Source organism: Pleurodeles waltl, chromosome 10 (assembly GCF_031143425.1).
Source record: "Pleurodeles waltl isolate 20211129_DDA chromosome 10, aPleWal1.hap1.20221129, whole genome shotgun sequence".
Classification (NCBI taxonomy): Eukaryota; Metazoa; Chordata; class Amphibia; order Caudata; family Salamandridae; genus Pleurodeles; species Pleurodeles waltl.
The window spans coordinates 278,387,402-278,403,638 of NC_090449.1; the positions used below are offsets into that span (position 1 = coordinate 278,387,402).

At 39.8% G+C, this 16,237-nt stretch overlaps 1 protein-coding gene across 1 annotated transcript in view; it reads right to left on the reverse strand.

The window, feature by feature from the left end:
• The window catches only part of GRIN2A (glutamate ionotropic receptor NMDA type subunit 2A), a 1,722,233-nt gene that overhangs the window by 1,003,783 nt on the left and 702,213 nt on the right, over positions 1–16,237 (reverse strand). The window contains exon 3 of the mRNA XM_069210410.1: positions 4,312–4,904. Coding sequence (XP_069066511.1) covers positions 4,312–4,904 — 593 coding nt within the window. The remainder of the gene's footprint in view (positions 1–4,311; positions 4,905–16,237) is intronic.

Genomic DNA, 16,237 nt, shown 5'->3' on the forward strand with positions numbered 1-16,237 from the left:
ATATCCTACGTACTTACAGTGCATGCATATCTGTTATTAAAAGAGATTGAAAAATGTCACAAGCTTGCCCCCAAATCGCAGCTTCTCTTCAGTACTTGCGTTGTGATTGTAGCATGTGTGGCATTGTTTCCCTTCCGTTGCATTGGCGTCTAAATGTTGGGCTCCAGATACCTTCCAGCTATGGTGTTACTTGAACAAAAGGAGGGCCGATTGCCTTTCATATTCGTCCTTTGGTATGGGCCTAGCTGGAATCTAAAAAAGAACCCCCACCCCACTACCTGCACATCGCTGCTCCGACCAGAAAGTAGACAAGGTGCAGATGCTGCTGAATGTGCTCCAGAGTCTGCAAATTCTCTAGGACAAATTCAGCATATTCACTGGAGCCAGATGGATCCCCGATCTGGCTCAAAATTAACGGCCAGATCTCCCTTCATTCCAGCACTGGTGCTATAATCAGGGAAATCAACTGTAGAAGATGGCCCTGCAGACACACAAACAGGCCCACAAACAGCTTAAAAAATGGCTCACACACTGACCGATCTGGGCAGCCCACTGGGCAATGCCTGGTTGCCCTACAGGCCAGTCCAACCCTGCTACAAGGAGCTGAAAGTTTTAATTTGGAGTCTACTGCCAGTGCCGCTGAATGACAAAGTTGTCTATAACGAGGCTGTCTAGTGTTGATTCCACCTTCTGTCTCTTTCTTCTCCCACTTTACAGTTCTAGCATCTAATCCACAAACTGCACTTTGTAGTATATTTTGTAGTACTGCAGTAGTACAAGAAAAATTACTGTAAAGTGCTATTCTCAAATTGCACTTTTGCACTAACTTACACATTTGGGTACATTTACTACTTTTTGGTATTCACAAAAAACCCTTTGTAGAAAGTCCATACCTCTTTATTTTCTCTAGAAGAGTGTTTCAGTACCAGTGGTTGGCCATTTGTGTTGTTGGTCTAACTATAAAAGTGTAGGTTACACCAAAACTGTAAGATAATGCAAATGTGCAGTTTGCGAACACGGTAAAGTGCGTATCTTCACAAAAGTGTAAATTAACTTTGTGAATTAGGCCCCGAGTTTATTATCTCATATCCCTGCTTTCTCCATCTGTCACTGTTTTTCAATATTTATCTTCCTAATTCTTTCTCCTTTTCTGCCTTTCTCTCTCTTGCTCTGTGTAAATGTTAAATAACTCAAAAAAGTTTTGTTCCCTGAAAATGAGTGGCAGTGCCAACCATCTGCAATCGCTACTGCACATTAAGTATCGAGAGGAGGAATCAAAAGAAGCCAGTATAGAGAAAGAAAATCATGTTTTTGTGAATGTCTCATCACTCCTCCAGAGTGTTTGAATTAATTCAAAGGTTAACACAAATACGAACCAAAGAGCCTAGGGCAGGTATGGGTAGGCAGTGTACTTAAATCCTATCCCCTCCAAATATAAACACAACACAGAGTCACAATGACTCCATGAGATGCCCCTTAAAGTACAGGACAAAAAAAGTGGAGAAAGTCCTCATCAAGAAAAGCCACTTCACTATCAGCATCTAGGAAAACAACATTCCACTAGCCCCTTAGCAGGAAACTTCACCTTAGTCTTCTCCATCCAGCGATAGCTGCCTGCTGACATTGACAACAGATAATTGGAGTTCAACCTACTCATTCATAAGCACGCTGCTTCATATATATATATATACACCTCATGGACATCACATAGACCTATACCATAGCTGCCTGTATTCAGTTCAAGTGATAATCTGAATCAAACCATCTACTAAATTGATTGCATTTTCCGATACCTACAGAGCAGTCCCTCCTCACTCCTAGGGACTAAATATCCACTTTGCTATGACTGCCATTATTCAGTGCATATCACAGACTGCTCCTCTCTCCCTGATTGGTGGAATTATTCAGACTTGCACATTCGCGCACAATAAGGCAGAATCTGTAATAAATCAATTATCTCTCATACTTCTTTCTCCAATTACAGTCCTAGGGGCAAAGTCCAAAGGCAACATGAGAATAATACTCTGGCCATTCATTCTACAATAACAAAACACTTTTACATAAGCTGCACTGTTATTTCAAAAACCTTAGAACCAATCATTCCCACGCTGATGTAGCTTGCTGCCTATTCAGTAACGTGTTTCAGTGCCTCCTCAGGGATTTGTAGCTCTATAGAACTGCAACTACAAGACGATAAGGTTGAATCTTCAAGGTGCATTAGATGCGATACATTTCCAAGAAGTCAGCTGTAAATTGAAGATCTCTTTATTGAGACAAGAGCCCAGCTATGTCTTTAAGAAACCAGCTGAGGCTCAACAGCCTAGAGTAGAATACCACAGGCTAGCATAAATACAACCCATCCAGGCTGTGACATTCTGACTGGCTTAAAGCTACACCAGTGCTTACTATAGCACTCATGGGGGATCTTAGTATGTTCTGAGCAGCAGGCCAGTATTTCTGCTAGTTTTATCAAATAATATGAACATCTCCCTTAAAGAAAGATTTTCTGAAGGACGTTGAGTCAGACTACCACTTTCAGTTTAACCCAAACTGGTTCTATGAGATACTTACAAAGGCAAAGCATGTCATGAGTAAAAACCTAGAGGGAACAATGCAATTAAATAAATGTAATTACAATAACACACAGTAAGAATATTCTTATTTCTATAATAACATTTCAATCTTCTGCCAACGTGTCCAAATGGTGTTCAATATTCCAAAATGTCAAGAGAACCTCCTCCAGGTAGGTTGAAATACAATGAGAAGAAAATGTACCATTTGAATGTTCACTGGTTGTGCATAAATCTTTGATTTTTGTGGGATGCTGAGGATTGCAATACTGTCAACTAAGAACAAGCAGGGACACAGATGGTAGAAAAGACTTTAAGAGTGACTTTCAAAGTTAGATTTTATAAAGAATTGCTTAGGCAGTGGTGCAGGAAGTCATCCCACCCTCCAATACTCTTCGGAACGTAGCTATCAGGCATCAATGGAACTTCAACAATCAAACTCCAAAACTTATGACCCACACCTGTGAGTTGTTAACTTTTAGGATTTAGGAGTGTGGACATTTCTCTTTGAATTTACCATTAAACTAGTTTGCCTTCTCTGCCTCCGATTCATATATTGGCATTACTTGTTCAGTTCTAAAGAAGTGCACCGATCTAATATGTCACAACATACATTTCTGTGGTTCTCATCTAATCATTACTGAAGTTTGGTCGATATTCGTTTATCCCTGTTTTCGTCCTCAATTGGGTACACTGGTGACTACTCCATTGGCAGATGGTAAGTGTATATTTTGGTTCATAGACTTCTTTCAGAGGTTTCAGTGTCTGAATTCCATATACAGATACTAAACTGGTAGTTCTCTTCTTGTAAATTGCTGTGTGAGGTCAGATTTCATTTAACATATCAAATTCTGTCTCAACGATAAAAAAAGTAAGATTTCTCAATAGCATTCTGAGTGGTCTATGAGAATGTATTCCTCCTGCATCTGTCCCTCGACCCCAAGTAAAACGCCCCCACATTGAAGAGAACCAAGGCCCAAAAAGTCTAAGAAAAAATCAGCTTTTGAATTGATGGGAAAAGCCTGGACATGCAGCCAAACACTAAGGAGCGCAATGCACTAATAAGGATAACGACGGGATTTGAAAAGGCACAGACATGCGATGAACAACATGGTGGAAGAGGGACGCAAGAACTAAGGAGCCCATATGCAGCAGACTGAGGAGGAGAGAAGGGTCACACAAAAGCAGATAGAAGAGGTGAGATGACGAGGGCCAGAAACACGGAAGAGAAGCAATCAGTGGAAGGCCAACCATCATTAGAAGCAAGCAGGAATGGACTCAGAGATTAAGAACATGGAGAACAAGAAACAGACTTGGAGCATGATCTGTGGTGCGGCAGGAGATGGATGCAGAGATAGAAAAGAAAGAAGTGCACAGAGGCAGTCCAAAGGGAAGAAACATGAGGAAGAGGTGAACAGTGATGTGGAGGTGAGAGTGGAAGAAGGGCAGAGGGTTGTCAAGAGTAGTTTGATAAGAAAAGAATGCAGGAGGGGTTTCCAGAGACCTCCGTGTAAGTTATGAAATATTTTTGTTAGGCAATGCTGATATGCTGCATCAAAACTTGACGCACCACCCTCACAACAAACCTAGAACCAACAAAGCTCATCTTCATCTTACTTTGTTAGCACATTTTTGCTGTAGAACTCCTTCTTAGGTTAAATCACAAAATAAAATGTTACCTCTAAGTACAGAAAGGAAGAAATATTGAGGACTGTGAAGCAAAATGGGAGTCAAGTCCTACCTGTGGAGAGTGTGTAATGGCAGTTCTGCCCTTTCCAGTTGTCCGTAGCAGTTGGTCTTAGCTTCTGGAATAAACGAATATTTTTCCAACATGGCTGATGCAGCCGTAGTGATAATTCCAAGGCCGTCCCTCACTCGAGCCTCCAAGCTGTAGTCCCAATCATCATACGACACTGAGATTAATCCAGACGGGAACTCGTAGGGAATGATTTCAGTGTTACCAGTAGCAAGGCTGGGAACTATCCAAATATACCCATAACCCGTGAGGCCCAGTGACCGAGCCTCATCCAAAATGTAAACAGCTTCATCCTTTGAGCAATAAAGGAGTATAACGGAAGAGCGAATTTTCTTCAGCTGAACCTGTGTCCTTGCGTCACCGTAAGAAATGTCGAGCGTAATAACGTTCTGCACCTCCCAGCCCACGAAACTGTTGTCCACAGTGGTTTTAATGAAACTTATAAAGTCTCGATATCCCGGAAAGGTGCTTGTCACAAGAGAAAAGACATGCCAATCATACTCCTCCATAATATTAAGCATAACGATGGCTTGTTGCTGGATGGAAGCGCCAAACTGGAAGAACGTGGACATCACATCCTACAAAACAGAAACCCCAAAAAATGGGTGTTAAATCACATATATTTTTATTTAATGGTCAATAGAAGAGATACTCAAGCGATATTCAACCCTTTATTATAGAATAATCAAGTCAGGTATTATTACAATTATAGTCCAGACCTAAGAGCATTGCAAATTTGCATAGGTAAGTTGATAAATGAAAAATATATATATTGTTGTTGTATCATCAAATGCACGTGTACAATTTTTTTTACGTTTGGCAAATGGCGGCCAAAAATAGTAAGTTTTGACTTCTAATGGAAATAAGGTTTATTGCAAAAGTGAGGTATGGTCTGTACGGCTATGTTATTTACGGTTAACATAATAAACTATAAGGTTAAATGTAGCAGAACAACTGGAATGAAACTCATCACATGGTGTGGCATGAGTCAACATACACAAACTTGAGTAAGTCTGTATACATTTGCATTTTATTTTCTGTTTTTGCATAGCACTGACGTTGCTAATCAACTGAATTGTCTTTTACATTGACATAGAAAAAGAGTTCAAGAAAAGTGTGGAACTCCTTGACAGGGTGTTATCCAGTTTCTCTAGAGGGGTGGGTTGGTCCTAGTGGAATGGTCGATCATTTCATGTTCCCCTGGCGTCCTTTTGGGATTAGATTGCCTCCCAGAAGAGGACTGTTTATAGGCCCTTCACAAATGCTGACAGGTGTGGAACTGCTCTGATGTCTAGGTTCCCCCACTCCACAATCACAAGCAAAGAAACCTCTGTCATATATACCTTCGTCTGGACTTCACTTTCAAATCATTGTTTAATCCCAGGGTTTGGTCTTCCTTTAGTGATGACAGAAAATATGTATCTGCAACAAATGTATCCTTTGACAAAAAAAAACTTTCCAGGTTCCATCAACCTGTGGTTTAATTTAGCTGGTTCATCCGTGACATAAATCATCCTGCAGGAGCTCATGCTTTCATTTTATTATGCAAATATGACTGCCATTATATCAGTCCATAATGTGTGCTGGTGGATGCAAGTGGTGGGCTCCAGTGCTTGTTTTTAACTGTGATTTATGAAACTCGCAAATTAGTAACGTTCGATTTATTTTGCACCAATTATTTTATGTAACAGACAATAATCACCAGCTGGAACACATTTATAGACATGCGACTTACAGCCGAAGATATTGCACCTCCTTAATGAGTCTCTCACTTATTTATATCATATGAAAGCCAGTTGAAAACGGTTTCACAGTTTGTGATTTTACAGAAAAGTGCACGTAAATTACACCTGATGTCAAATAACATAGTTTAGTTCAACAAGGCGAACATCCAGAGATCATTTCAACAGTCGTAGTAGCGGGGTTGCACATAAAGTCTAGCTGCAAATCGTAAAATGGCAAACAATGTATGGCATATATCAAACATTTTTTAATGTGGTTGTGCTTTGGAATTTCGAACACGTCCAAATGCAAAATTCTGAAAAAACATTGTATTTGGACCTTTAACTCTGCTCATCACGTTTGTCCAACATTAGATCTAAGGCACTTTTTTTGCAATGTCAGTTCAGAAATACATAATTATACTATTCAAAGATTTTGCGTGCATTGTTTAAATAGAATAACTCATTACCAAATTGAGACATCAGTCAAACAACCAGCCCTTCTACTCTTGCCACTGGAATCCTAAGCAGATTGCTTTGAGAATGAAGATTGAAAGGATCCCATTATAGCGATGGCATCAATTCTCTCATCCAAACCTGTAGGTCTTAAAAGCAAAGCTGAACAGATGTTTTCTAGGGTCCGATCCATTGACATTTTCAGAGATGTATTAAATATAACTCTTATTGTGTCATAAGATACCGTCCATATTGCCCTGAATTGAGCATTTGAAGTATATTGATATCTGTCCACTATGACTCTAGTTAGGAAGTCCTTGGCAATCCTTACTCAGCCAGTAACCAGAGTTACCTGCCAAATCCGGAGAGGTACCGGCCACATCCAGGTTACAAGATGTACTGTATCTACTCGATCTGCATAGAGGTGGGTGAACCAATAAATTAACAGGGAGGGCTGGGCCACAGCTAAGGCTAGCTTGGTTTTAACAGCCCACGCGGTGAGCGGAAACCCCGAAAATAGTTGCCACATAAATCATGCAAATTACTTCATATGAAAATATGATAGGTATTTCTTTAACATGCAGAAGGGTTTTATCATAGTATGTCAGAATATTTTTGCGCAGTGCACAGCCTGAAGTCACATATTGAAAGGAACTCTCCTATGTGATAACGAAGAAAAGGAGGCTCTTTAAAATAAAATAAAAATGCAAAGATCACACTGTTTTGTGAAGCAAGGAAGCCCGGATTGGTCCCAGGTTTTCTGGCTCCACAATATGCACTTCACCCACTAAGCCGCTACCTCTTCCTCTCTTTGTTAACACCAAGGGTTTATACTTTGGCCCGTATTTATACTTTTTTAGCGCCGCATTTGCGTCGTTTTTTTGACGCAAAAACGGCGCAAACTTGCAAAATGCCATTGTATTTTGTAGGTTTGCGCCGTTTTGCGTCAAAAAGCGGCGCAAATGCGGCGCTAAAAAAAGTATAAATACGGGCCTTTGTTTTTAATTCTTGGCGCATTACTCATGATCGCACAGTGTGGGTGGAGGACACAACCCACATTAAGGGTCGGCGCGTTTTTGGCTCAAGGGTCCAAGAGGACCCCGCGCTACACCAGAGCGAGGCCTTTGGCTAGAGTCTGACTTTAGCCTCAGGTGTTTCTCCCACCTCTACATCTACGATGTTTCACCCAGAAAACCCCACCTGAAGCAAGCAGCTGAAGGCTCTACGTAGATTAGGTGAAAATGGCACATTATCGGGGTGATTTGTGACCAGAATAACTATCTCCCCTGCATTGCGCCCTCTCTAGAGGGTCCCTCAGAGTCTTCCTGCTTGTAATCCTCGCTAATGCTGCCCCCTCCCCCCATCATTTTCTAACTATAATGAAGTTTAATTGAGAAAGCACTTCAAAGAACCAGCGAGCTAAAAGCATTCATCTTTCCATATTTCTGGTGTAGCAGATTTCTTATCTAGCTTAAATGAATTTTATTGGTGATAATCGTGCCAGGTGCACACATTAACAAACTGATTAATTCGCAGCTGCTACGGCAAGGCGGGCCTGTTTATGAAAATCTCTGCGCTTTAGAGGACACAATGTGCTGATTGTAATTTAGGAGGATTACAAGAGTTAACAGAAAGAAAGTACTTAGACTCGAAATCAGATCAATTGATAATTGTGACAAAAGCAAAGGCACAGAATGTAGCTCATTTGGCCTTGATAAGGAGTGCCTCTTTAGACTACAGTCATTGACTCCTTAGGTGATACCGGCTTGTGCAGTCGGGACAAGTAGAGAAATAAGCAACCAAACCTCCAGGTTTTCCGGTTTTAAATTTTGACAGTGAAACCTAAGGACATTTAAAAGGAGAACACCGCCTAGTAAATGCTGGGGTATGTAAGATTTGGTGTGTGTTGGCCACCAATATCCGCAAGTTACAACTTTTATTAGGCGATGAACTATTGTCTAGTGCTATTTATTGCACAATGTGAATTTGAAACCCCAGGGTGTCGGATTTCACCAGTTGTGAAACATAACACCAAATCCTCTTGGTCACACCGAGCGGAGGTCTATACTTTGATTGGGTGAACTTGAAGGTAATAAAAAATATTAGTCGGTACTTTGACAGACATCCTGAAACATGTTATTCACAAACCTGATAACCACTAATGTGTGAGCCCCTAAGAATGTATCCAAAATATTCCAGACATTTTGATTTTGAAGGCAAATCATGCTTTTTGCCTCTTTCAGTGAACCTCTTTCTACGAGTTGCTAGCCCTAATACCAAGCCTGCTTGTTAACTCCCCACTGTAAGCTTTCCCCTCCCATTACTAATGCCAAATCCATTAGTTAGGCTTAAGATGAGGAACAAGAGCGAAACATTTAATATGTTTATATAGTTTTACAAAATATAATAATCTCTACACACTTGTATTATAAGTCATTCTTCATGGATACTTATTCTTAGTTTTAGTCTCTATTGCTCATATTACAGTATCCCAGTCTGTGTATGCCACACCTTGCCTCTATGTCACCCCTAGCCATGGTGAACCACAAATGTCGCCAAATTAACCTGTGTTTACTCCTCTGGTAGCTCGGCACAAAACAGTCAGGCTTAACTTAGAGGCAATGGTAAAGTATCTATGCAGCACACAAACTGTAATAAAGTGAAAACACAACACAAAAAAAACTTGGAAATAATTTTAAAAAATTTACTAAATGTTAATAAATAAAATGACACCAGAACAACAAAATCCAACAATCAGTAGAACTGGAAATATTCAGTTTTAAATTTTTAAGTGAAAAGAATGCCTAAAAGCAAAAGCACCACTTGCGGTCATTTGGTAGCGCTAAACTTGGGGAAATTTACAAGTTAGACTGAATTCGATGGTGTGTGGGTCGGATATGGGGATCAGGTTTGTCCCGGTGAAGAGTTAGCTTCAATGTCCAGCACAAAGAGTTCTGTTTGCACCGGAGGGGTCCCTTGGAGTATGGAGAGCTTTGTGGATGATTGTTGCTGTAGCACAAAGTGCCATTCAGACATCACAGACTGAAGTGGTTGGAGCTTCAAGTTGGCGGTCACCGGGGACTGTTTTTCCTGTAGCATGGAGTGCAGATGTCACGTTGCGGTTGACTGCTGGCAGTTGCTGTAGTGCAAAGAGTAAGTTTCGCTAGAGCTTCGCATTGGTAGTTGCAGTGGTCGGCAGGGTCTCAGTGAGAAGGGGCTCTTTCTGGGTCACAAAGAGCCTGAACTTCAGGATTTCATCTTTTCATCTTTGGAGGAACTTGAACTGATGCTAGTCAAGAACATAGGTCCCGGGTGCACCTCTTGGGGAACAGGAACTCATTCCAGCAGAGGCCAGCAGGGCTCAGCCAGGTCAAGGCAGATCCAGTCAGCAAGTCAGTTGGGCAGTTGCAGGAAAGCCTCTGGCTCTTGTTACCTCCCTGCAGCTCATACAGGAGATATGCCAACTGACCCTTAAACTGAGTAGCAATGAGCCCCCACATCTGTGACTGTTCTCTAATAACTGTAAGCATCTGTCAGTTAATTCCCTGTGAGGTCCAAGATGGCAAATGCCCTTCCTGAAGCAGCAGGTATTTCTCACCTTCTGCCCAACAACTGGCATTGGTCTCCTGGCTTACATGAAGGGGTAAATCTACTAATGTTTCATGCAATCCAGTGCAGCAATCACATTTGTGACTGTGTGCAAGGGGACAACACAGCACAGAACCATATCTACTAAGATTGATCTGTTGCTGCTGTCATCACGTGTGCTAGCTCTTTAATTAGGCTGCCTTGTGTGACGGTTTTTCACGATGGTGCAGAGGTCCAGCCTAGGGAATTACTGAAAGCATAGCATTCAAGTACAAATTCCTATGCCTAGACATATTTCAGAAGAATTCTATGTACTGGATATGTGGACTTTAGCGCACATGAAATGTGGCTTTTTTAGAGAAATAAAAACATTTCCCCTGTGTAACACTGCTTCAAGAATTCACAGATTTTTGACATAAAGGCCAGTGTGGCTGCATTTCTGGATCAGGCTTTACGTCAAAATCTATAGGTGTATGCACTGATCTGCATAAGACTCCCATGATGTAAAGCAACGTAAAGCAGCACAACGCATTTTGAATGATGTTAGAAGGACATCATTCCAGTGCAAAATATCTTTTTTTTGCTGGACAGTAAATATCGATGTGTGGCTTTACAACACTTTGCATGAACAAAACCAGCCAAGGTGATAAAGTACTTTATCCCTCGTGTATAGTTTTATGCATATGTTTTGTGAGACAAAGAAGTATCGAGGAGCTGCCGGCATAACCTTATTTGTTTCACCCCCAACATCCGACGACTTAACATCTTGTAATTTAAATTTGAGTGGGTGAAGTATAGCATTTTAAATGTCTCATAACTTTGAAACAAATTGACATATTTTGGTCAGATTAGGCAGTTGGGACCAAAGCAATGTAAACTTCCAAATATGTTATTAGTATTTTTCTTCATGCCATACTTATTGATTCGGTCCAAATAAATATTTTAGAGCAGGTGCTAAGTTGAGGATCCTAGCCTGTCAGCTTTACTTGTGACACATACCCGGTGCTCTAGATATTTGAGGTTCTCTGCACAATATCCTCAAACAAACCCACCTAGCAAATCAAATATTTAACTGGGTAGTGTGGTTTTATTCACCTAAGTGGTTGCCGGAATCCATCTTTCATGTGAAAACTTGGAGGGTTTGAGTGCAGCTCTATAAACATAGAGAGTTGTGACAACAGTGCATCATAAAACCATCAGCCTAATCAGCTACGATCACAAAATGATTTTGGGCACCACGCTATGTACAAGGGCTGAACAAAGTTTGTGAAATGATGGATATTTGGTAATCTAACCCCAGGCGCCATGATCCTCTCATCCTTACCATTTGCATTTGTGAGATATCACTTTAATAATCGCATCAATTTCTTTAATTACTCCTGCAAATAAAGCTGCTTAATTCTAGCCCTCTAACCACTTTGTGTTAGCCTAGTAATTACATAACAGTGTTAGCTGCAAGGAAATGAAATTCTGCCTTCATTATTATATGCATCATGTTATGATCTATTTCACTATCCGGGGTTTAACAATTGTTAAATAGGATATTCTAATACATTTTTTTGCTAACAGGAAGTACTGATGTCATAGGCTTAGGAAGTGTTGTCAATGATTATAAAGTCACGGGAAAAGAAATGCCCTAAAATCCACAATCAATAAATAAGTGCAATCGCTGGAATAAATATTTTAATAATAAAAATGATAATAAAGATACTTAAATTTAGGTTAAAAAAAGAGAACAATTTACCATACAGGGTTCGTAGAGAAAAAATTAAGATTACTTATTTATGCTTTTACTAGCAGTATCTGGAGTTTCAGTGTAATGAAACGGCCTGACAGTTGTTCATGCAATTTCAAAATTAAACTTCAAAATCCTTTTGGATGCATTTTAGGGTCCCATATGACCAGGAGTTGTCAGTTTAACATTTTTAGCAAAGTAATCAAATAAATTGAAAATACCCATCTGAGCATTACATATGAATCAACAAACATACCTTCCTAAACAGCTGGCCTTTTAGTGTGAGACCCCCTTTTTCATACTTGTCATTACTCTTGTATCCCTAAACAGTTGGCCTTTTAGTGTGAGCCCCCTCTTTTCAAACTGTTCATTACTCCTGTATCCAATGTCATAGAAAGTACTGGATTGTTCAGAAGTTTAAGGACTAGGAGGTAATTTTGTTCTAGACCAGCACCATTGGTCATAGTCCATAGTGACCAATTTGTACATTGGACAGTTTGTATAAGTCACTCTGGTTGTCAGCTCGCCTGCATCAATCTGATTAATGTCGATCAGGAGGTATGGCATGTGGCACCAAAGATCAAGCTAATAGACAGCATTGCGGGTCTGTGCAACATGGAAGTATTTTTCTAGGTCTGGGACCACAAATTTCTCACTTTTGTATGGTAATGTGAGACCATTTTAATCTTTTATTCTAGGTTAATTAGCGACAGCAGTCTACAAAATCTGCATTCTTTGTCATCCTTACTGGACACCAGGATCAGCAATTGCCATTTTACCTCCAACAGAATTCTTTGCTCATCAATATAGAAAAATACAGCTCAAGAGAATTACACATAACGTGGCATGTAAATAGAGTGTTCTTCAAGGAAGTGTCTTTGCTTGTTTTATCGTTATACTTTTTTTGCCCCACATTTGCGTTATTTTCTTTAAGCAAAAGTGGCGCAAACTTTAAATATACAATTATATTTTGTAAGTTTGTGCCGCTTTGTGTCAAAAAATGATGCAAAATCAGGATGAAAAAAGTATAAGTATGGACCTTAGTGTTTAAAACATGTTACGGTCTGAGCATGAAGAGATTAAATTGGAGAGATATACAGACAAATAATTTGTGGATCCACTGTGGATGCACAAATTCTCTGATGATTTGCGAATCCATAAAAAAAATCAAGCATTTGAAATGCAATGAGTCTCTCATTTGCTCGACTTAGAGCTATTAGCGTTGTAAAGTTCTAACTGGACTTTTATTGCCACATAAATTGAAAAAGAAACAAAATGCAGTTTTACATAAGCGAGCCGATTTAAATCGCCATGCCATGAACGTGAAGGAGCACACAAAAGAAAAACAGAAGTTTGCTTGCAGTCAAACGGATCAGCAGTTATGCAATTATCCATGTAACAGGGTCAATGTCATGCAAAGCGATTGACTAGTGCCCAGCGAGATCGCGCTGCATAGGAAATAAAAAGAAAAAGTAGTCCAGAGGCCATGTGGAAAACATGGAGCCCCGTATGTTTTCAGTAGTTGACCGAAGCTCTCTAGGAGGGCTAAACACCGGAAAAGGCAATTTTTAAAAGGCAAGCCCGCAAACCAACAAAACGGATGGGTGTGGTTAAAAGCTCACAGAGAGATTCCAGCAGGCCACAGTGCTTGCGCTCAACTCTAGTAAAGAAATGCGATTGACATGGGACTTTTTCTCCCATGTTGCATACTGGAGTCCCAGCTCTGGCTTCATTTTCACTAATCTGCTGTGCTCTGATTGTCTGGCCATCACCGAATAAAATCTGTTGCAGCCACCATTACCAAAAAAGGTGCACAAGCACTATGTGGGGAAAAATTTAGAAAATAAAAAGAGCACACGGTGGCAAGGAGAACTTGCTCTGCTGTCATGCCAATGTGATGCCCCAAAGCAACCCATCAAAATAACATAAATATTAAATACTAAAAAAAAATTAAAAAACATTATGATTCACATGAGCATTGCATTTGATGTACGAGTTATGGGTTACACGACTCTAGTGTGAGCCATGGCGTGTGGTCCTAACCATAACTTGCTAATTTCTGTGGTTGTTCAGTTAGTTCATATCTATAACTGTACAAATTCAACACTGGCTGTCATGTACTCAACTAATGCGACTAGTGTGCTGAAAAAGTCTTCATTTCAAGATAATGTTTTTATATTATGGATGCTTCAGTTTCCTTGTTGCTTGTGGAAAGGTGCATGGTGTAATAGTACAAAATTGTGATTGTGGTTCTCATGCCAAATTAACCAGAAATAATGGCTGTAATTAGGAACAATTAGTTTACGTAGGAATAATTTATGGTAGCATATTTATCTTGTCACAATGTTGCTCAACAGTGCATTTTATCTGTTGTTGTTAGAGACTGAATCTCAGCCTTTGACAATAAGGGTACTGTGCTTCCATTTCTTGTAGAGCTTTGGTTATACCAAAGGTTTTATTTCAAGTACTAATTTCTTTTTACTTTTTATTAATTGTCATAATCATGACAAAGCAAATTCAGAAGCAGAACAGGGACTAATTTGAGACAAGCTTTGAGATATAACATAATAACATTTTTTTTAATTAATTCATCATTAGATTATAAGCGCTGTACCAATAATGACATAAATTATGTCTTATAACATGTCATGAGTGATGTTAGATGTGAGATCATAAGCAGTGCATGGCATGGGCACAAGTTATAGTTAGTACTGCTAACTATAACTATTGAATTTCTGTGTTTTGTTGGTTTAAAAAATTACCATTTTCAGTGAGAAATTTGCCTATTATGTTACCTCCACATTTTTTCATTTTTTTTTCTGTGCAGGTTTTAAAAATAATAAGTTTGACATATCCTGAAGAATGAAAGGCTGTGTTAGCTCAAACAGGATTAGATTTTGTGACCGATCAGTTGAGCAAACATGTGAGCAACACGTTCTTAACCCACAGAATGATATCATCTTTCTAAAGATATGCAAGTTTTCTTATACTTTTCACAGCATAATAAATGATGTATCACTGCCTTTTATGCTTCATTTGGAAATGTTTCCTACAGCAAGTGACTGACACAGACTCAACCTTGAGCCCAGATTTATTAAAGGATTGCTTTGTCCTTCCATCACACAGGGTGAGGCAACGGCAACACAATCCTTAAATCAGATTTGCCAAGCCACGCAAAGCCACCTACAGTCCTTGCCTTAGGTTACTCTGCTTCGGGAAGGCGTTTCATAGGTGGGTACTCGGTGTCCCCGTGCATCCACCCATGCTTTTTGCCGCATTCCCATATTTACCAAGACTAGTAAACCTAGGAATGGGTCAAAATTGTTAGCTTTCCCCGGCAGAGGGGCAACGAGGAGAATATTTTTTTTCTCCTTGTTTCCAGTTATTAAATGTGCTGCAATCTGCAGCACACTTAAACAGATGAAAAATACTCTAAGGATTGTTTTTTATGCTGTAAGGTGTCCTGCACAAACACAATGCTGCCTGCAATGCAGGCACCTTTTCACCATGGCACAAGGGTGCCTGCTTTGGTTCTAGGCAGCACATAGTGCACCAGCACGGTGAGAGTGCAGGAATGTGCAATATGTTAGTTAAAATGGTTAATTCCTGACTCTTAATTAGAAGCAGCATAGCACAATTAATTGTCTTGGTGCATTGAGCTGCATCAAATATTGATAAATTTGGCCCTCGTGTCTCATTATACAAACAGGTTTTGAGTCTCAGCACATGAGCTCAGTCTTTTAAGGCAAGGCCGCAGCATTAAGAACTCATCACACTCTACTCTCTGATACAATTCTGGTGATTGGCCTTTAACTAATGGTAAAGTACCTTCACAACTCTAGATGAAGACTCTGACTGACTGAAACTAATCTCAAATGCTAGAGTCGGGGTACAGCAGTGGATATGAAGCCAGTAAACTTTGGAAGCAGGAAATGGTTAATTTGTGGATTAACAGGGACAACCATTCAGTAGTTAGCTAATAATCAGGATGATCACTGGTAATTCATTAAGTCACATTGCAGGGCATGACATCACAGGAAGTGGCACCATGTAGTGTTTATACAAATACTGCAACAAATATAAAATTACTAATATATGCTCAGATTAAATACAGAGGCACAAACATTCCTGAATTGGACCTATTTTACCTACACTTTAACTGAATTGTTACTATTACTTATAATTTTTTCACTGTGTATGGTACGTGATAGAAGTGTACATAATACACAGACATTTCTAAAATCATGGCATGCTGGCAGTGTCCACGTACCATTGTGTAAAAAGCATTGGTAAAACCTATAGGTATGGCCTTGGAAGGCTGCTGTAGTGGTTGCATTTTTTAATTTCTTATTGCACGTATTTGCACAAAAATAAAAAGAAAACAAAAGAAAACATGCCCCTCCTAAATATT